General features: G+C 42.6%; 1 protein-coding gene across 1 annotated transcript in view; it reads right to left on the reverse strand.

Annotated features, from left to right (window-relative positions):
• Positions 1 to 22,678, reverse strand: part of LOC114662872 (uncharacterized) — a 139,165-nt gene that overhangs the window by 37,073 nt on the left and 79,414 nt on the right. Inside the window, exons 8-9 of the mRNA XM_051935431.1 lie at positions 21,315 to 22,048; positions 6,254 to 6,418 (exon numbers count right to left, since the gene is read on the reverse strand). Coding sequence (XP_051791391.1) covers positions 6,254 to 6,418; positions 21,315 to 22,048 — 899 coding nt within the window. The remainder of the gene's footprint in view (positions 1 to 6,253; positions 6,419 to 21,314; positions 22,049 to 22,678) is intronic.

The following is a 22,678-nucleotide window of genomic DNA, read 5'->3' on the forward strand; positions in this document are numbered from 1 at the left end:
TGGAACATACGACACATCAGATTGACCTGGAGGATCCATTCTTATAATTGAAAATGAAGATTTGTCACCTGGAAAAAGAACCCTCCACAAATCCATCACCACTTCAAATCCACTAAATTAGATCCAGGAGTTACGGGTTAGGAGGCGATAATTAGAAACTCCTCAGGTGGACCTGACTGTCTTATTTAAACTCAGAAATGACCAAAGGTAGCTGATATAAACTGACAAACAAAAAAAAAAAAAAGCAAAGATGTTCTTCAGTGCAAATACGCAGCATTGGCCCTCTAAGGCACAGTCTGTATATGACATTCATCACTTTTGAGGTGTAAAACTATTTCTGTCACGGCGATGCACTTTTTAATGATGGCTCGGTGATTAATTACACTGGTCTACAAAAAAAATATTTTTTGTTTGCTACTGGGAACTTCAGAGCAACTCTTTATTAAGATTTTTACACTAATTTCATATATGAAATCGGAATTAAGGTGGCATGTCAGGCTTTTGAAATCATTGACGTTTTCACACTTTTGAATATACAATACAATTTATTTTTTGTATTGTACAATACACAGAACAAATCCTCAATACAGTATAAAAATAAAAATTTTAGAAGTACGGAGTAGAATTTAACAGTAGATGATATCCCATAATATGATTTGGATTTGTTTAGAGTCCTGGAGACCTCAGCCATCAAGCTGCCTCCCACATTTGGCTATACCACAGCTGAAATAGCGCCAATCCGATGAAAGGACCCCTCTTTCCCACGATTCCTGCGATCCTCCATCAGGGATGAGTTTACCTTAGGCAGGCAAAACAACTTGGCAGGTGGGCCGTGGCACCAAGTGCCACATTTGAGTACCGAGAAGAGAAACAGAATAGGGTGAATGTTAGTAACAAATTATAACGATCATGTTACTTATGTTTTAGTGCTAATGACTAACAACAGAGATGCAGTCTGTACAGTTAATCAGCAGCTCTAGTCAGGGTGTGCTAAACTGAAGTCGTGACTCTTCAGCCGGGATTTAAAAGCTGAGACCGAAGGGGCATCTCTTATAGAAGCAGGCAGACCACTCCACAGTTTAGGGGTCCTGTAACTAAAAGCTCAACCTTCAACTGTTACTTTATTAATTCTTGGAATCATAAGCAGACTGGCATCTTGAGATCTTAATGTGCGCTCAGGTTTGTAAGTCATGATAAGTTCAGACAAGTAAGCCGGACCTCGGCCATTTAAGGCTTTATATGTTAAAAGGAGGATTTTGAAATCTGCACTAAACTTAACCGGGAGGCAGTGTAAGGATTTAAGAACTGAAGTTATGTGTTCGTATTTTTTTGTTCTTGTAAAAATTCTTCCAGCAGCATTTTGGATTAACTGGAGGCTGTATAAAGAACAGTTTGAACATCCAGTGAACACCGCATTGCAGTAGTCAATTCTACTAGAGATAAATGCATGAATATCAATATATCAACACGATATCTGGAGTTTGGACTCTGTCCCACCAAAATTGTTTTGATGTGTTTATTCTGAAAACAAACCAGAAGACGATACCAGAGACACGTTAAAGTTTATTTATGTCAATTTACCTCAATAGAAAAGTGAGGTCAGCGTGTCCAGAAATGTTGGAGGCATTCACTTTTGCGCTTGTACTGCACATCCGTCTCTCTTTGCAAGAACCAACCGTAGTCACCCATCATGCTTGAAGGTGTTGACTCTTTTAACATTCACTCCTAGACCACACATTGATGAGTCTCCTTACACTGAAATGATTCTGATCTTTGTTAAACCCTTGACAGACTCCTAAGCATCCACAACCTTCTTCCTGAGGATCTTTGAGAGCTCTTTAGATCTTGGCACGATGACACCACACACATCAATAGCACCGTAAGACACTAAACCCACAAACACCTGCACTTTAAAAAGGACAGTCAGGTCCACCAGTAGACTCCATAAGGATGTTCTGATCATTGACACCTCATCTGGAACTCCCGATTCTAATTTGATGGGTCCGAAGTGGTGAGAAATGTAGGGGTGGACTAGCTTTTTACAGCATTCCCTTGGCTAAGGCCACGATTTTTGTCTTAGCTCAGGTTTGATTAGATAGATAGATAGATAGATAGATAGATAGATAGATAGATAGATAGATAGATAGATAGATAGATAGATAGATAGATAGATAGATAGATAGATAGATAGATAGATAGATAGATAGATAGATAGATAGATAGATAGATAGATAGATAGATAGATAGATAGATAGATAGATAGATAGATAGATAGATAGATAGATAGATAGATAGATAGATAGATAGATAGATAGATAGATACTTTATTATTAGAGTCTATTTGTGAAGGCTGGTGTAATGTAAATGTTGCAGGTTTGCGGACAGCCACTGGCAGTTACCACAGCACAAGTCTGCAAACCGAGACGGCTCAGGGTGAGAAACCATACACTTGGCGTAGTCGGCAGGATCTGCACAATGGAGTGATGGAGTGTAGTGCATTACAGCACAGAATTGTGGGGAGCAAATTAGAAGGAGAGCTCGGTCAAATACAATACAATTTATTTTTGTATACCCCAAAATCACACAAGAAGTGCCACAATGGGCTTTAACAGGCCCTGCCTCATGACAGCCCCCCTAGCCTTGACTCTCTAAGAAGACAAGGAAGAAACCATTGGAAAGGCAGTTCAAAGAGAGACTCCTTTCCAGGTAGGTTGGGCGTGCAGTGGGTGTCAAAAAGAAGGGGGTCAATACAATACACAGAACAGAAGTAATCCTCAATACAGTATAAAAATAAAAATATTACAAGTACGGGGAGCAGAATTTAACAGTAGATGATATCACATAACTGCGGTGGGTTGGCACCCTGCCCGGGATTGGTTCCTGCCTTGTGCCCTGTGTTGGCTGGGATTGGCTCCAGCAGACCCCCATGACCCTGTGTTCGGATTCAGCGGGTTGGAAAATGGATGGATGGATGGATGGATGATATCACATAATATGATTTGGATTTGTTTAGAGTCCTGGAGACCTCAGCCATCAAGCTGCCTCCCACATTTGGCTATACCACAGCTGAAATAGCGCCAATCCGATGAAAGGACCCCTCTTTCCCACGATTCCTGCGATCCTCCATCAGGGATGAGTTTACCTTAGGCAGGCAAAACAACTTGGCAGGTGGGCCGTGGCACCAAGTGCCACATTTGAGTACCGAGAAGAGAAACAGAATAGGGTGAATGTTAGTAACAAATTATAACGATCATGTTACTTATGTTTTAGTGCTAATGACTAACAACAGAGATGCAGTCTGTACAGTTAATCAGCAGCTCTAGTCAGGGTGTGCTAAACTGAAGTCGTGACTCTTCAGCCGGGATTTAAAAGCTGAGACCGAAGGGGCATCTCTTATAGAAGCAGGCAGACCACTCCACAGTTTAGGGGTCCTGTAACTAAAAGCTCAACCTTCAACTGTTACTTTATTAATTCTTGGAATCATAAGCAGACTGGCATCTTGAGATCTTAATGTGCGCTCAGGTTTGTAAGTCATGATAAGTTCAGACAAGTAAGCCGGACCTCAGCCATTTAAGGCTTTATATGTTAAAAGGAGGATTTTGAAATCTGCACTAAACTTAACCGGGAGGCAGTGTAAGGATTTAAGAACTGAAGTTATGTGTTCGTATTTTTTTGTTCTTGTAAAAATTCTTCCAGCAGCATTTTGGATTAACTGGAGGCTGTATAAAGAACAGTTTGAACATCCAGTGAACACCGCATTGCAGTAGTCAATCCTACTAGAGATAAATGCATGAATATCGATATATCAACACGATATCTGGAGTTTGGACTCTGTCCCACCAAAATTGTTTTGATGTGTTTATTCTGAAAACAAACCAGAAGACGATACCAGAGACAGGTTAAAGTTTATTTATGTCAATTTACCTCAATAGAAAAGTGAGGTCAGCGTGTCCAGAAATGTTGGAGGCACTCACTTTTGCGCTTGTACTGCACATCCGTCTCTCTTTGCAAGAACCAACCGTAGTCACCCATCATGCTTGAAGGTGTTGACTCTTTTAACATTCACTCCTAGACCACACATTGATGAGTCTCCTTACACTGAAATGATTCTGATCTTTGTTAAACCCTTGACAGACTCCTAAGCATCCACAACCTTCTTCCTGAGGATCTTTGAGAGCTCTTTAGATCTTGGCACGATGACACCACACACATCAATAGCACCGTAAGACACTAAACCCACAAACACCTGCACTTTAAAAAGGACAGTCAGGTCCACCAGTAGACTCCATAAGGATGTTCTGATCATTGACACCTCATCTGGAACTCCCGATTCTAATTTGACACTAACTCAAAATCTGATTGGTTGAAGCAACAGTTTAATCGACATTTACTTTGTGTTAGAGGGCCTGCAGAACGGATTGTGAATGCCTCCTGGCAGACTTCTTTGACTTTGACTCTGCCTGGCAACAAATGATGGCTGAAATGTGATTGGTTAAATGCTTTAATATGAAAATACATGTCTGGAAGCAGCACAACCATCGGAAAAGCTATGAAAGGAAGCGGACAGACTATTTGGAATTATTTAATAAGCATTCATGGACAAAATATAATTAACATCAGTCTGTGATTCAGATATTTTTTAGGCCAGCAGAGAAGGCCTTGCAGGCCCTGACGGCCCACCACTGCCTTTTATTGGCTAAATAAAAAGATTACAATATGAACGCTTTTGAGGTCTTGCATGAAGAAGGGGCCTGAGTTGCCTTGTTAAGATTGCATGTTGTAATCTCTTAAGTTCACCAATATAAGATGTCACTCTGCTTGACTCCTCACTACATTCTTAATGGCTAACATGGCACAACACCCCAGTACTACAGAATATGTTGGGGAAAAAAAATCATCAATCTCCATGGGGTATACTTACTTTTTCACACGCCTGTACTTCAAAAAGGAAGAGAGAAATCCTGACTTATGCATTGTGTTCATAAAACAAAATCTCAAATTATGCAATGACTGGACGACATTCACAGCATGAGTGGATGAGGGCCAGACCCCCTTGACCCTCAGTGGACTTGAAGATGTTCTATCGATCTGCACCTTTTCTAGCCCTCTTTTTTCAGTTTAATCTTAAAGGGAGCTGCTGCCTATCCCAGCAGCATCATGTGCAAGGCAGGAATAGGCACTGAAAAGCATGCCAGCCAATCACTGGGTACACTTAGGAGGCCCGAGGACTTATTTGAAGTGGTTCACCAACAGCGACTGCACCCTTTACGCTGTATTGCGGGCATCTGCCACAGTGACGGCCAGCAATCATATGGAATGTCTAACTACAGGTTAGGTCAGGTCAAGTTGGGGGGGGTATGCACTGGTACAGCATGTTGCCGCCCCCACCACACAACGAAACAGCACAGGATCCGGATTGGCAACCCCCCCATGCAGTCATGCGGTCCAGTCCCATCCACAGCTAGCTGTTATGTGGGCATTCCCTTGGCACGGTCCAGTCACTTGGGTCCTCAACAATGAGGGTGCTGTGAGCTGGATCGCCCTCTGGGAATCGCGCCACATGGCCGTAGTGCCGTAACTGATGCTCCCTCACAATGCAGGTCATTTGCCTCATTCAGGACTCCATGAGCAACACAAAGTCAGACCACCGGTACCCAAAGATTTTCCACAGAGACACAGCACACACTTCTCCTTTGGTACTGTCCAACAACACATGAAATGTCTAACTACAGGTCAGGTCAGGTCAGGTCGGTGGGTATGCACTGGTACAGCATGTTGCCGCACCTACCATATGACAAAATAGCTCAGGATTCTGGTTGGTAATCACCCAGGCAGACACGCGGTCCAGTCCCACCCTCTGGAAATGACCCCCTATTTGGTGCAGCCAGGTGTTACATGGGCATCTCCTTGGCCTGGTCAAGCCACTCGGGTCCTCAACAATGAGGATTCTGTGAGCTGGATCACCCTCGGGTAATGGTGCCACATGGCTGTAGTGTCGTAACTGACGCTCCCTCACAATGCAGTGTGCCTCATTCGGGACTCCATGAGCAACACAAAGTCAGACCAGCGGGTACCCATGGATTCTCCACAGAGACACAGCACACAGTTCTCCTTTGATATATGGCGTGTGTTGCTGGACAGTACCAAGTGTTCCCTTCTGCCACTTCTGTTAATCTTTCCCATTACGGTGTCATGCAGTCTCAAGTCGCTCGTATGTTCGGACAAGACATCAAGGATGCGCCGCAGTACTCACCCACTCCTCGACGTCGTGGCCCTCGCCCAGCTGCTGCGACAGGGGCTTGTCCCAGTAAATGTTGGGCTTGCCGTGGCGCCAGATTTTGCTGCGGGTTTTATGGGCAAAGAAGCAGATGACCCCTTGGAGGATGGCCACCAAGAAACCACAGACAATGGCCACAGCCTGCAAAGAAAAGGGGGGAAAAAAAAAGTAGGAATGTCCAAGTGAAAGCCTTCCTGCTGTCTACCCAAATAATGGTACATTTTATTTATATAGCGCCTTTCGGTTGCTCAAGAATAACATAGACTGAAGTGAGGAGTTTGCGTCCCTAACTGTCACACTTAGTTATTGTTATTAATTCACATTTGGCCGACTCCTTTACCTAAGGTGACTTTTGAGAGTTTTAGGTGCATTGTTGATTTTTTTGGACAGATGGACCCCAGGCAGACTAAAGGACTTGGTCAGGGGGGGCTCAAATATTCTAAGTCACTTTGGATAAAGCATCAGCCAAAAAAGTTAAAGTAAGTCGATGTATTTACACATTTAAGTAGCATTCAAGACACCCAAGGTCATTGTGCAATCAAAATAATAATAATAATATTTATATAGCACCTTTCCCATGCTCAATCAGCAATTGAAACAAATCAAGATAATAAATTGTAAGCTTAAAAAACAACAACAACATACTTATGAAACCCTGAGAATGCCGTTCTAAAAGTAATATCGTAAAGTTTGGAAGTGAAGTGTGAGTCCGCAGGGACAGAGGCAGGACATTCGATGGCCCAGGACCAGCTACACAAAAGTGCTCCGCCTGGACGGAGGGACACAAAGCACTTGTGCTCCAGAGGACCACCTCAATGCTCGAGGTGGAATTGGGGGGGGTGGGGGGTGGTGTCAACGCATGTGCGTCTCTTGGATTATACTCACAGTTCCTCTAAGGTACTGTATGTGGTACCACCCCCGTCAAAAGGGGGCGCTGTCGCTAACCATGTCCTCCCGTTATTCCTTCATGCAGCACTGAGAAGACAACCCACCACCACCTGGCTCCGCCCTTTCAGTTTAACCCCCTCCACCCCATATCACGAGGTGAGTGGAATGAGGCATCAGAGCACGACACTGACACAGCTCCTGTGACACAACCGGAGTTTAATGGCAGCCAGACTGGGGTTACCTTCGCACCTGTGGGGGCCTGCATTTCTGTTCAAGATACTTGGAAGGCAACCGGGACGACCGATTTGGCAAACCCACATTTTCTGGTCTGGGGCTTTCAAGTCATCACTCATCCACAAGGGACACAGAAGGATATGGAGATACAGAAGAGCCAAAGCATGAAGAGATTTTATTTTTTCTTTAATTCAACTAGGGGGCTTCGCTCACCAACCCCTTTCCCCCTTTGTTGTGAAGAGGGGGGATGAACGCACCCCCAAGGAAACACAGTCGCTCCTCTGAAACCCCCTCTTAAACGGTGATACAATGGGAAACACATACAGTTTTGTTTGTGTCCCTCATCTTTGCTCGATCAGCTGCTGGCTTACTGCTTCTGCCGTGCCGTGTGATCTGCATCTCGAGCGGCACTTTGAACATTTAAAAGCCTGTACAGGAGTTGTGGTATTGTATGAGGAAGTCAGGAGTGGCAGAGAAGTATGTAAGAGTTGTACAGGATATGTACGAGAGAAGTGCGACCGTGGTGAGATCTGCGGTAGGAGTGACGGAGGTGGGATTACTTCAGGGATCGACTCTGAGCCCTTTCTTATTTGCAATGGTGATGGACAGGCTGACAGACGAGATTAGACAGGAGTCTCCGTGGACTGTGATGTTTGCTGATGACATTGTGATCTGTAGTGATAGTAGGGAGCAGGTTGAGGAGACCCTGGAGAAGTGGAGATCTGCTCTAGAGAGGAGAGGAATGAAGGTCAGTAGGAACAAGACAGAATACATGTGTGTTAATGAGAGGGAGGTCAGTGGAATGGTGAGGATCAGGGAGTAGAGCTGGCGAAGGTGGATGAGGTTAAATACTTGGGATCAACAGTACAGAGTAATGGGGATTGTGGAAGAGAAGTGAAGAAGAGAATGCAGGCAGGGTGGAGTGGGTGGAGAAGAGTGTCAGGAGTGATTTGTGACAGACGGGTATCAGCAATAGTGAAAGAGAAGGTCTACAGGACGATAGTGAGACCAGCTGTGTTATATTGGTTGGAGATGGTGGCACTGACCAGAAAGCAGGAGACAAAGCTGGAGGTGGCAGAGTTAAAGATGCTAAGATTTCCATTGGGTGTGACAAGGATGGATAGGATTAGAAATGAGGACATTAGAGGGTCAGCTCAAGTTGGACGGTTGGGAGACAAAATCAGAGAGGCAAGATTGTGTTGGTTTGGATGTGTTCATAGGAGAGATGAGGGGTATACTGGGAGAAGGGTGCTAAGGATAGAGCTACCTGGTAAGGGGAAGAGAGGAAGGCCTAAGAGAAGGTTTATGGATATGGTGAGAGAGGAGATACAGGTGATGGGTGTAACAGAACAAGATGGAAAGGACAGGAAGATATGGAAGATGATGATCCACTGTGGTGACCCCTAATGGGAGCAGCTGAAAGAAGAAGAAGACGACGATGACAGCAGCTGTCTTTGTCATCTACTCTTTGTCTTTTTTTTCCGGCCCCAGTTAAATCTCTTGGCACAAAGTCTCGTCTCATGGGACGCGAGTTCTTGATATTTTAGTTTATAATTTAAAAACGGAATAAGAATCTGAAAATCTAACAATTACATCACATTAAAGTTTGATAAATTCTGAAAAGAACGATACCAAGCATATATGCGTAGGTTTTAAAATAAGCCCGATTTAAAGCCTGACAAAAAATGTGATATAAAATCGTTGCACTTTTAGGCTTAGGATTTTGTAGAGCTGATAAAGATGCTAATAGTAATTTTTTAAATGTATATATGGTACCGCTTTTCTCACTACTCCAAGTGCTTATTTCTTTTCTTATAACATTCTCAGTGGCATCTTGTAAAGCACTTTGAGCGACATTCTCTTTGTAAGAAGATATGCAATAGTAATAAATGATATTGATGGGATTAAAATTTTTTCTTGGCCATCGCTACAAAGTCCATGGGGGTAAGTAACATGTAAAGAAATTGTTTTTGGGTGGAGTATTCCATCCATCCATCTTCTTCATAATAACTAGGGGGCTTACCCCCTGCTCGCTTCGCTCACCAAACCCCTCTGGCCTGTGCTATATGTGCCAGCCACTTCACGTCTCTGCCACTCACGTTGTGAAGAGGGGGGCTGAACATACCCCAAGGAGCCCAAACCCCCTCTTAAACGGTGATACAATGGGAAACAAATAGTTTTTACCTCCTCTTTGCGCGATCAGCTGCTGCTGTGCCGTGTGATCTGCATGTCGCGCGGTGCTTCCAACGTTTAAAAGCCTGTACAGCAGCTGTCCTTTTGTCTTACTGCCTTGTCTCTCTTCTCCTCCCATCCTCAAACACTATTCGATCTCGTTTCGCTGTTAGAAACATTAGAACACTCTGGACGAGAACAGGCCATTCAGCCCAACAAAGCTCGCCAGTCCTGTCCACTTACTTCTTCCAAAAAAACATCAAGTCAAGTTTTGAAAGTCCCCAAAGTCTTACTGTCCACCACACTACTTGGTCGCTTATTCCAAGTGTCTATCGTTCTTTGTGTAAAGAAAAACTTCCAAATGTTTGTGCGTAATTTACCCTTAACAAGTTTCCAACTGTGTCCTTGTGTTCTTGATGAACTCATTTTAAAGTCACCGTCTCGATCCACTGGACTAATTCCCTTCATAATTTTAAACACTTCAGTCAGATCTCCTCTTAATCTCCTTTAAAGGCTCAGCTCTTTTAATCTTTCCTCATAATTCAACCCCTGTAGCCCTGGAATCAGCCTAGTCGCTTTTCTCTGGACCTTCTCTAGTGCTGCTATGTCCTGCTTGTAGCGTGGAGACCAAAACTGCACAGGACTCCAGATGAGGCCTCACCAGTGTGTTATAAAGCCTGAGCAGAACCTCCTGTGACTTGTACTCCACACATCAAGGCGCTATATAACCTGACATTCTGTTAGCCTTCTTAATGGCTTCTCAACACTGACTGGCAGTTGATAGCTTAGAGTCCACTACGACTACTAAATCCTTCTCTTTAGGCATTCTCTCGATTTGACCTTCCATTGTGTATCCTGCCCTCACATTTTTATTTTGTACGTGTAATTCTTTACATTTACTGACATGAAATGGTTAAAAGTCTCAGCTTCTTCAATCTTTCCCTATAACTCATCCCCTGTATCCCTGGACTCAGCCCTGTTGCTCTTCTCTGGACCTTTTCTAGTGCTGCTGTGTCCTTTTTGTAGCCTGGAGACCAAAACTGCACACAGGACTCCAGACGAGGCCTCACCAGTGTGTTATAAAGCTCGAGCAGAACCTCCTGTGACTTGTACTCCACACATCAAGGCGCTATATAACCTGTTAGCCTTCTTAATGGCTTCTGAACACTGGTCGGGAAGTCGATAGCTTAGAGTCCACTATGACTCCTAAATCCTTCTCATAAGGTGTACTCTCCATTTTCCTACTGCCCATTGTGTATTTAAACCTCACATTTTTACTTCCTAATTACATTTACTGACATTAAATTTCATTGTCCACAAATCTGCCCAAGCCTGTCTGCTATCCAAGTCCTTCTGTGATAATATAATGGATTCCAAATTATCTGCTAATCCTCCTATCTTGGTATCATCAGCAAACTTAACCAGCTAGTTCTTTATATTCCTATCTAAATCATTTATAAATATTAAAAATGGCAGCGGCCCTGCCACTGACCCCTGCTGGTCACCACTCTTAACGCCAATTCTGATTGGGTTCCTCACACCATCACCCTCTGCTTCCTGTGTCTGAGCCAATTCTGCACCCACCTACACCCTGAACTCCCACTTCTTTTAGTTTGATGCCCACCCTCTCATGTGGCACCTTATCAAATGCTTTCTGAATGTCCAGATAAATAATATCATGAGCTCCACTCTGGTCGTATCCTTTTGTTGCCTCCTCATAGAATTCCAGCATGTTAATAAAACACGACCTCCATCTTCTGACCCCATGCTGACTGTTCCTAATAACTCCTGTTCTTGCCAGGTGTTCCTCAATCTTCTCCTTAATAATTACTTCCATTAATTTTCCTGTGATGCATGTTAAGCTTACTGGCCTGTAGTTGCTTGGATCTGCCCTCTCACCCTTTGTTCTGTTCTTTCACCGAGTAATACTGTCAAACTCGGTTTTAACAAGCTTGGTTATAACAAATTTCTCGGTTATAATGAAAAAAAATTATTTTTGAAAGATGTACCAGCTATTCGCATGTAAATTTGCTCTGTTATAACGAGTGAAATCTCAGTTATTATGAACAACACTTGACCACATCCTGGACTTTTGCGAGCCACTAGCGAAATAAATTTCAACATGCAATAAATTTCTTATCTGATGCCTCGAACGATGTGACGACCGTTACATACAAATCAACATCTGATATTTTTGAAGAAGAAGAGGATGAATTGCCGTTATCTACAAGGGTTCGCCAAAACAATATTGAAATTAATAATGAAAATTATTACGACTATCAACACGTGGATGACGAATCGTTTACTAGCGGAATTCCTACTGAAAACGAACTCATAAACGCGTTGTTTCAAAAAGAAGACGACGATGAAGATGACAACCTCTCACGTGGCACTGACAAAGACGCAGCTGACATATTGGATTTACCTGAACGCAGTTTACCAACATTGTTTGATGCCGAAAACGCCTGCAGTAGATTGATGCCATTATGTCACGGGACTGACGTGAAAAAGCAAGCATTGGGTGCATTAAGTGTTTTAAGAGGCAAACTGCATGACTGTAGATTACAAGGTTTAAAGCAAAAAAAGTATTTTGGACTTTCTTAGAAAATAGTATATTGTACTTAATGTATGTTTTCATTATAGGCTAAATGTATATTTTTTTCAATAAATCACTATTTAATAGACTGAGTTAGTTTTTGTCCAATTTGCATTTCCTGGTTATAGCGACTTCCGCTTATAACAAGCAAATAGTGTCGGTCCCGTCAAACTCACTATAACTGAGTTTGACTGTAATTTCCGTTTGTTTGCGCTACAGTGATCTTTACTCTCACTGTCTTGAGACTTTCCAATTTTCCTACTTCCATTATCTCTAACTTGCTCTGCACGTGTATCACGGGACTTGCTTCCAAAGGTTCTAAGTATGATGAGACCTGCTCGTGTCACAGGACGTGAAAGTGTCTCTCTGTCTTTCTTCCAAAGATCACGTCTCATCGCAGGAAAAAAAAAAAAAGTCTTGTCTCGTCCCAAAATTTTTTTATTATAATAGAGAGATATAATTTATTAATCCCTGAGGGGGTATTGCCTTTTCACATGACCTTTGGGTCAGCCATTATGCATAGCCCCCTGGTTAAAGGCCTTGCTCACGGACCCAACAGAGTAGAATTCCTTCTGGAAGTAACAGGATTTGAACCAGCAATCCTACAGATCCCAGCACAGAGCCCACCCTTATCTGAATACCAGGACCATACTGCACAGGGAGACAACGGGAGTAACATGGCTCCATGATTTAGTATGGGAAAGAGCCCTTGCTGCTGAATTCTGAACATACGGCAATCTGTTCAGTGCACGACTAGAAGAGAAGTGCATTGCAGTGGTCCAGTTCTGAGGACACAAAGATGTGTATGAGGGTCTCGGTAGCTGCATGATTAAGAAAAGGTTGTACTCTAGCTATGTTTTTTAAACGTAAAAAAAATTGTTGTCCTAGTGATATCAAAAGAAAGGAGAAGAATCCAAAATATCAACTCTTCTATTAACTCTGTGATGGCCAGCTTGATTTTCTTTGCTAGGGTGTGCAGGGCCGGTAACATCACTTCAAGGGAAGCCCACCGAATCGACAAGCTGATTAAGATTACAGGCTCAATTATAGGATGAGAGGAGTGGAGGAGAAGATTAAAACAAAACTGAGCGCCATTATGAGCAATGCTTCACATCCTCTCTGTGTGACACACCGACACTGAGGACTTTCAGATAATGAATCATTCAGCACAAGTGTGTCAAGAAATGAGACCGGGGGTCCTGTATACCAACAGCAATATGCATGTATAGCGCCTCACTGGGACTGGGACTGTCAAGTCAGAAGTTTTCTTTCTACCTAAATCTTCTTTCTTTTTAGTCATTCTGGTGTGTGCTTAGACTATGGTGTGTATGTACCTATTATATAGTGCCTTTCATATCTATCTACCATATAGTTCCATATCTACTATTGATCTGCAGATGTGAAGTTTGACATCCCCTCTGACTAGAAGTTGTGTATTGTACCACTGGCTTATCTGTCTGTCTATCTATTATATAGTGCCTATCACATCTATTATACTGTATAGTGCCTTTATTATCTATCTATCATGCCTAATATATAGTGCCTTTCACATCTATCAATCTATCTATTATATAGTGCCTTTCACATCTATCTACCTATTATATAGTGCCTATCACATCTATTATACTGTATAGTGCCTTTATTATCTATCTATCTATTATATAGTGCCTTTCACATCTATCATACCTATTATATAGCGCCTTTCACATCTATCTATCATACCTATTATATAGCGCCTTTCACATCTATCTATCATACCTATTATATAGTGCCTTTCACATCTATCTATTATATAGTGCCTTTCACATCTATCTATTATATAGTGCCTATCACATCTATTATACTGTATAGTGCCTTTATTATCTACCTATTATATAGTGCCTATCACATCTATTATACTGTATAGTGCCTTTATTATCTACCTATTATATAGTGCCTTTCACATCTATCTACCTATTATATAGTGCCCATCACATCTATTATACTGTATAGTGCCTTTATTATCTATCTATTATATAGTGCCTTTCACATCTATCTATCTATCTATTATATAGTGCCTTTCACATCTATCAATTATATAGTGCCTTTCACATCTATCAATCTATCTATTATATAGTGCCTTTCACATCTATCTACCTATTATATAGTGCCTTTCACATCTATTATATAGTGCCTTTCACATCTATCAATTATATAGTGCCTTTCACATCTATCAATCTATCTATTATATAGTGCCTTTCATATCTATCTACCTACCTATCTATATAGTGCCTTTCATATCCATCTACCTACCTATTATATAGTGCCTTTCACATCTATCTATCTATTTCTGTTATGTAGTGCCTTTCATATCTATCTATACTAAGTTACTGATTAGAAAACTGAGAATAGACCGTGGTGGGTGAACACATTTGAGTCCTGTAAGTTCTACCCCTTCATCTTCTGTACCTGCAAGAATCAATGCCAGCCTTACCCTGGACACGCTCACCTGCATTGTGACGACATTGTGACGGATGCTTTATTAGCCCGATTTGCATGAGAGCACCAGAGAGGAAAAAAAAATAAAACAAAATAAAACAAACAAACAAAATCCATGTGACACCATGTGAGAAAAAATAAGGAAGGAAGGAAGGAAGAGAACAGGCTGCTTGACATTTCATTTTATTACCAGAATAATAAACTTTTATTTATGGGCAGGCAAATCCCAGGCTATGTGATAAACAGTCCATCAGGGTTCACGGTCCTGAACCTTGAGCTCCAGGCTAGAAAGCAGAAACTGCCTTGGGTGTTGTTGGGCAGAATGAAATTTGCACTTTGATTAGCAAAAGGGTGAAGTAGAGGCTTCCCGATAACTGACCTCATGCAGGACGAGACACATTGATAGACAAAGTGAGAAATAGAGAGGGGGTGAACGAGAAAATGAGGAAGAAAGAGAGAGGATAAAGGAGAGAAAGAGATACGGACAGAAGAAGAGCAACTGTGAGACTGAATAATAAACAGAGAGAGACACACAGAGAAATGGAGTGAAAGAGAGACTCAAAGAGCGAGTTCAAGAATGAGAGAGCAAGAAACTGAATGATAAAGAGACCGAATGAAATAAGTGACAGAGAATAAGAAACAAAGAGACAGAGAGAGAGAGAAAAAAGGCTGAGAGAAAAAAGGAACGAGAGCCTCAGAGAGAATAAGCAACCAAAACAGACTGATGAAAAGACAGAGAGAGAGAGAGAGAAATGAGAGGAACTCAGAGACAACGAAAAGAGAGAATGAGAGACAGAACAAAGGAACAAAAGAATACGCTGGGCAGAACAAGAGAGACGGAAGAAATGAGAAACTGAGGGAATTAGCAGCAAAGAGAGACAGAGAGCGTGTGAATGTGTAATAGAGTGAGAGACAAAAACATGAGTGAAAGAATGAGAAAGAGCAGAATGAGAGAAATGGAATGATAGAGAAAGAATGACAGAGAGACAGAGAAATCATTGTATTACTTTATAAAGAGAACAAAGACAGACAGAATAGAGAGAGAGAGAAGAGGAAAAAGCCGAGAGAATGAGAAAAAAGAATGAGAGATTCAAATAGAATGAGCGAAGAAGAAGGAGCTCAATGCAGCCGCACAACTTTGTAATCCAGCAACTCACTGGGCTCCACTGGAACCTTCTGGAAGTGCCTGATCTGGAATCAGGACGCGCAGATCTCACATTATTCCCAGCGGGTTTCCACCCACATCCCAAAGACACATGGCCTCTCTAAATGGGCTCTGCATGTGGCCAGCTGGCTCCTCGTTTTGGGTCGATGGCTACCTTGTGCTCCCTGCCACACCAGAATGGGCACTCGCTACATTAAATGGATGACAACAAGATTCTTCCCGATCCCATAATATTTTTCTTCATGTTCCTATTAGCTGGTGCTTGATTACCACCACAATGCACTTAATGCCATGTAGAGAGCGGGTACACGGACTGAACACAAAGTCAACACCATGGCCTTGAATGGCTTAACCACAGCAACCTCCAGGCTGTGCACTGAGGAACGACTGTGAGAGTTAATGGAGACTCAGGGTGCCACCGCAAGTACAAAGAGTTGCCATTCATCAAGACCCCAACTCCTTGACATTGTAACTTCTACTGATGCCTTTCTCGATACACCAGATTCCATTCTTATCACGCTTTAAGAAGCTTAAGCTACCACCTAATCCAAAAACCTCCTCCTTACAAAACACATCCTGCTGCCTGTCATGGCTTCAGAGGTGCCTGTAGAGCAGGTGTTGGTGGGATTTCTTCTGTCCGGCCTTTGGTGAGCCATCTTATTGCAATTTATCCTGGTAGCCTCAGGCACAAGGAATTGGAGGCCAGGACACATTGAACGTTCACACCTACAACAGACCCTCATGTGGGCCAATTTAGAGATGCCAATCCACCCAGCATGCATCCTCTTTGGGAGGTAAGAGGAAACACCAAAGAGACCAAGAGAGACCACCCAAGCTACAAACAGAGTCAGGATCCAGGAGGTGTGAGGCAGCAACATTAATCCTTATAAATTACTAGAACCATTATTTCATTTTTGGTTCACAGAGATGCTATCCCAGCAGCATGGGGAACAAGGAAGAAACCAACTCCAGTTAGGATACGAGTCTATCGGAGGGCATAAACTACACTATATGGCCAAAAATTTGTGGACACCTGACCATCACACCTATCTCAGCTTGTTGGTGTGGACATCTGACCGTCACACCCATCTAACCTTGTTGGACATCCCATTTAAAAACCACAGGTGTTCATATGGAGTTGAGTGATCCTAAATGACTTCCGAATTGTTCTGGGTCTGAATGTACCCCCTCTATTTCATGTCCTCCGATCGAGAGAGGCCGGCTGTGAACTTGTGGTCTCCTGAGTCAGTAAGATGGAGATTATTTGGCTGAGCCATCTCAAGGGATGGAAGGCGGCCTCAGACTATCTTAACTACACCTGGCAGGGTATCTCATTAGATGGCTCTCAGTCTCTCAGTTTCATTCTGCTCCCACCTCTCCTTTCACTCGGCTCCTCTCTGGAAATTTCCCAAATGCTTCTTGGCTATTTGAGACCTATAATCCCCTCCTGTATGTCTTGGGTTTTCTGCCAGTAGGTTAGGCCTGGTACATGGCCTCTCGGAGGCAACCAGTGGAATTCCAGCTACATGTTTATTAATGACACATCTCCTCTCAATGTGGAAAAGCAGAAGTTCAACTCTAAGGTCCTCCAGTATTTCCACATTCCTCACCCTATCACAGGGCATGAACCTCAGGAACCTCATTCTGCCCACCTGTGCTAAATCTTTGTGTCACTACCTAGTAATTGGGGACGTGGAGTGACTGATAAATGAATATTTCCATCCAACAATTTAGACCCTGCTTGACCACCAAGGTCCTGTACAGCCACTTTGATCGTGAAACTGCATCTGGAGTATTGTGCGCAATTCTGGGCACCGTGCTACAAGAAAGCAGCCGTTGGGACAATGCAAAGGAGTTGAGCCAAGGAGAGCAACCAGGTGCATCCCAGGACTTAAGGACATGTCCTCCTGTGACAGACTCAGAGTATTAACACTAGAATTACTAAAGCTTACGGAAAAACTCGTAAATCCGGCCCACCTTAAATCCTTCGCACCTCTCCGTCAGCGTCTTTTGTCTTGTAAATGTATCGATAAGCCCAAGCAGCCTGCTATCCCATCCTCCCACTGCCACAAAAAGTGCAAAAACCTCTCCCAGCTCAAGCCTTGTTTATCAGGGAGTCAGGTACCTGGAGTTGTAGAGGCTAAAAAATAAATCATTATTTGGAACACATGCATTTCACATGTGTTCCGTGTCTACAAAGATCTATGTAAGTGTAGGAAGACCGGAAATGCAAGAAATGTTGAACATATACCTAAAAGACAAACATTTTACATGTTTTAGTACTGACGACAAAATCTGGACATGAAGTGTATAATGTGTGAAGACTGAAGTCCAAATATCAAATAAGCACTTTCACAAAAGGTACAAATATAACAGAACAAGTGCGCTTTTATTCAAGACTATAACCGAAGAATTCAGGTTAGTGTGGCTTGTTGTCGCGACTTCTTTTCTAGTACAGCGGTAAGAACTGCTGACTCCTATTCAAAAGGTCACTGGCTTGAGCCTTCCCACGTCCCAAAATAAACGTTTTGAATAGTGATCTGGGGGATATTTTCTGTACGTCGCTTAAATCATCCAAGATCAGATGCCTCATCTAATGCCAGTGAAACTTATCCAGATAAGTTGGTTTTTCAAACGCAGCCGTGTATTAGATTAGTCGAGCTGGATCTAATCATACGAGATGAATGCGTGCGCCCGCACAGATTGAAAAGCCCATATATATTGAGTCTAGAAAACATGATCAGTAAGTCTTTGATAGGCTGTAACAAAATGACAAAAGAACGGGCGCATTTTTTTTTCACACACGCGGCGCAAGACCTTTTATTCGAAGGAAATGAAGAATTTCAAGATTTAATATGCACAAGGGGTAACGCTGCAAAAGCAGCACAGACCAAAAAAGACGGCTGGCAAAAAGTGGCGGACAAATTAAACGCTAAGTTGTGTGTATTATACTTACTAAAAGCAGCGTTTCATTTCCTATGTGTCAGATTAATTATTATTTAATATGATCAAACGTGAGCACAAGGAGAACATAGGAACAGGTTAAAGTGAAGTACAAGAATATACTTCAAACTGGTAAATATTGGTATATAACTATTTAAAGAATTGTTGACATAAAGAATCATATATAATTTAAAGAACATCTATACTAATAAAAGGCAAACACTGACTCACTCACTGACTGACTCACTCATCACTAATTGTCCAACTTCCCGTGTAGGTGGAAGGCTGAAATTTGGCAGGCTCATTCCTTACAGCTTACTTACAAAAGTTAGGCAGGTTTCATTTCGAAATTCTACGCGTAACGGTCATAACTGGAACCTCTTTTTTGTCCATATACTGTAATAGACTGCAGCTCGATGGCCGTGGGAGGCTGAGTTGCGTATCACGTCATCACGCCTCCCACGTAATCACGTGAACTGACTGTGAACGCAGTATGTACAAAACAAGGAAGAGCCCCAAAGAGCAGTGAAGAAAACATTCATTACACAATTGAGAAGGCAGCGAAACAATAAGAAGCGAGCGAGTGACACATACAAGCATATTCATAAGTGCAGCTACTGCGGAAACAAAGCACGGTGTAAACCGTAAGTTTATATTAAGTTTATAGAAACGCTCCCGCTGCTGTTTGCAATACCATATTCGCGACATAAAAGTTTAATGAGAAGACACGAGGTATAAACGAGACTTTGGATCACTTTGTAACGGAGTGAAAATTGCTGTCGCGAGAAACTTTTAAGTGCCGGGTCTTAGCCAACATTAAATAAAGCCGTGAACATCGCAACATCACACAAGAGAGCGGCTCACGTGAACTGACTGAACGCAGCACGAGTGATCACTTCGATGAATCAAACCTGTTCAAAAAACACATTACACAATTGATAATGTAGGAAAAGAATATGAAGCGACTAACGCATACAGACATTTTCATGAGTGCAGGTACTTCTGAAACAAAGCACCGTGTACACCTAAAGTTTAAATTAAGTTCATAGACCTACAAAAGGTTGCCATTGATTTGAGGCAAGATTGCTTTTCTCCTGTAGCAATAAAATGATCTTGCCGATCTCGCAAACCCCTCTCTATATGAAATTCTCTTCTTATAATTTGCGCACCGATATCAATTGGTCGCTCATTCATGAACGGTGAAGCCATGACTGGATGAATTCCACACACGGACACTGATTAAGTGTGTGAGCTAATCCTTGTTTACGTAGAACAAACCTGCTCCGAGCAGATTTGAGGATTAGGACAACACTTCCAGCAAGAGTTTCGAAAAACCGACAGATCCAGGATCAGGCCAAATCGTCAACAATTACATCCGGCTAAACGAGTAATCCACGTACGAAAAATACCCCCCAGCTCTTATCGTTACTATTATACAATGAAAACATACATTTGATTTGAGTCTGTAACAGCTGCTGTAAATTTATAGTACTTGTAAAGGTTAGAATTTTCTTTTATTCAGTTTTAATTCTCTCAGTCGCGTTCACGCTCGCCCCGATCTGACACTGTTAGTTTTGCAAATAAAGACGTGCTATAAAGGAGGTGAACTCAGATAAGGACGAGGTTTCTACATCGAAGAAAGAGAACAGAAGACCCCCCCCCCCCCATCTCAACCCACTACAAGAAATGTCCACTCACATATAAGAACAACGCAGCTAAACCAGAAGCAAAGGCGAAAGATGGCACCATTTGGATGCACCAAGAGGTCGGGCATCATCCTGCCAGTCAGTCTGCCCCACACCTGTCCTCCAACGAAGCAGCACGGCTTACAGAGCTCGCCAACGTATCGTGCAAAGTCCTGTTTGTGATTATGTTTTGTGATGGTCTATACATAAGAAACATTTATACATTACTTAATAAAAGCCAGGTCGAATGTTATTTACCTTGATTTATTTACGAATCTTCCTACAGCGCAAAGTCACAAGTAAACTGCAGAGCTTCCTGTGTTTGATATACCTGCATAGTCTTGAGCAGAAGAGAGACTACGTAGGGACCCTAATCCAGGTCTTCAAAAACCTCAAGATAGTAGATCAAGCAGAATTCTTTCAAGGGTGAATCACATACTCAAGGACATCAGTGGAATTTAAGGGGATGTGTATTTAGGATTGAAGCCAAGAACAACTTGGAACACTGAACAAACTACCAAGACATGGAGTTGAAGCAGAAACCTTGATAACGTTTTAAGAAGAATCTGGGAGAGCTTAGTTATTAGCTAAATAAATGAGCTTGATGGACTGGATGGTCTCCTCTCATTTCTCAAATCTCTTATGTTCTTATCAATTTTCACTCAAAGTGAGACTGTGAGTTACCTGATCTCCTCCACTTGGGGGCGCAGGTCACCCCCCCTTACCAAAAGTAAACAAGCCACTCATTCACATTCGTTCATTCCTCCCACAGGCCACACTTGATGGAAGATGAGGGAGCCTTTTACTGTTCAAGTAGCCACTTGAGAACTTCTAAAAGGGAACTTTCTAAAACAAAACCATATTTTGGGCACTCACCTCCTGTGGCTCCACCACGCAATAGTGGTATAAGTACTGATTGACCAAGGCTCCACCGTTGTACACCGTGCTGCACATCATAAGGATCTGGTTGTAGTACATTGATCCACTACCCTGAGCGGTGGGGTTGACTCCCATGATGTAGACAATGGTGGCGATGAGCTGCATTCCTGCCAGCAGAGCACTGAAAATAATCACTAGGAGGTAGAACTTGCGGCCACGTGCACTTTGTGACTTGGACACACTGACCACGAAGATGGCCATGGCACTGATAAAAGTGACTGCAGCCATTGCAATCATAAAGCCCTTGGCAGCTTGGGGGCTTGTATAAGCTCCATAATAGCCATAGCCACCATAACCACCATACCCACCATACCCACCATATCCATAACCTCCCATCCCACCATAGCCCATGCCACCATAGTTTAGGCCTCCTAATCCACCATAGGTATAGTCCATGTCCCAGGCCAGCGTGGAAGCGACACAAGCAAATATGGCCACACACAAGAGGATAAGGACAGATTCCAGAATCTTCAGGATTCCTGGTGGGGAGGACCATTTGTAAAAGTGTTGTGGACTTTCCTCAATGTAATAGGAGCCTGGTGCAGGGTACGGAGCACCATAGTTGTCAGCTGGTGGTCCAAAGCTGGCCCTGCTGCCATAGCCATTCCACTGGGGCGATTGTGGGGGACCATAGGGCTGAGGGCCGTTGTACTGCCTCTCGCTGTACATGACTCAGGGCAAAGGGGTCTAGGAGAGAAAGAGAACAACGGTTAAGTCATAACTGCCACATCATGAAGTGAACTGTCCATGCCATTAAGTATTTAACCTCCGTGGTGTTAACCCCGAACATGACTCAGGCTCAGAATTCTATGTTAGTACGGTCAACCCCGAGTCAGACTCAGGATGACGATTCACTTTACAGTGCTAAGTCTGAAGAACCATCAGGACAATACCATGCTGCACTCAAATACATAAAATAACACTATGCTGCAAACAAAATAAAAACAAAAATAATAATCTGAATATTTCTATGAGTTTTGCCACTCTAAGTTATCTCATCAATATTCATGAGTGGGGAGGAGCCCTCAACCAAAACACAATGGCAGGTAAACAAAAAAAAAAGTAAAGCCAGTTTTAGAACAAAGTGAGACTGAATAATTACTTTAATAACAATCAAGCAACAGTGAGTGTGAAGATATACAAACTGTACAAACATATATACTATATCTACACCCACATAATATATATAATATAGTTCCATATAAATACATACACATAAATATTATCAAACACAAGCACATGGGGGAGAGTATACAGGCTCAGATGGTCTTATTTGTCAGCCAGGCCAGGGTTGGTGCTCT

The sequence above is a fragment of the Erpetoichthys calabaricus genome, chromosome 12, assembly GCF_900747795.2.
Source record: "Erpetoichthys calabaricus chromosome 12, fErpCal1.3, whole genome shotgun sequence".
Lineage (NCBI taxonomy): Eukaryota > Metazoa > Chordata > Cladistia > Polypteriformes > Polypteridae > Erpetoichthys > Erpetoichthys calabaricus.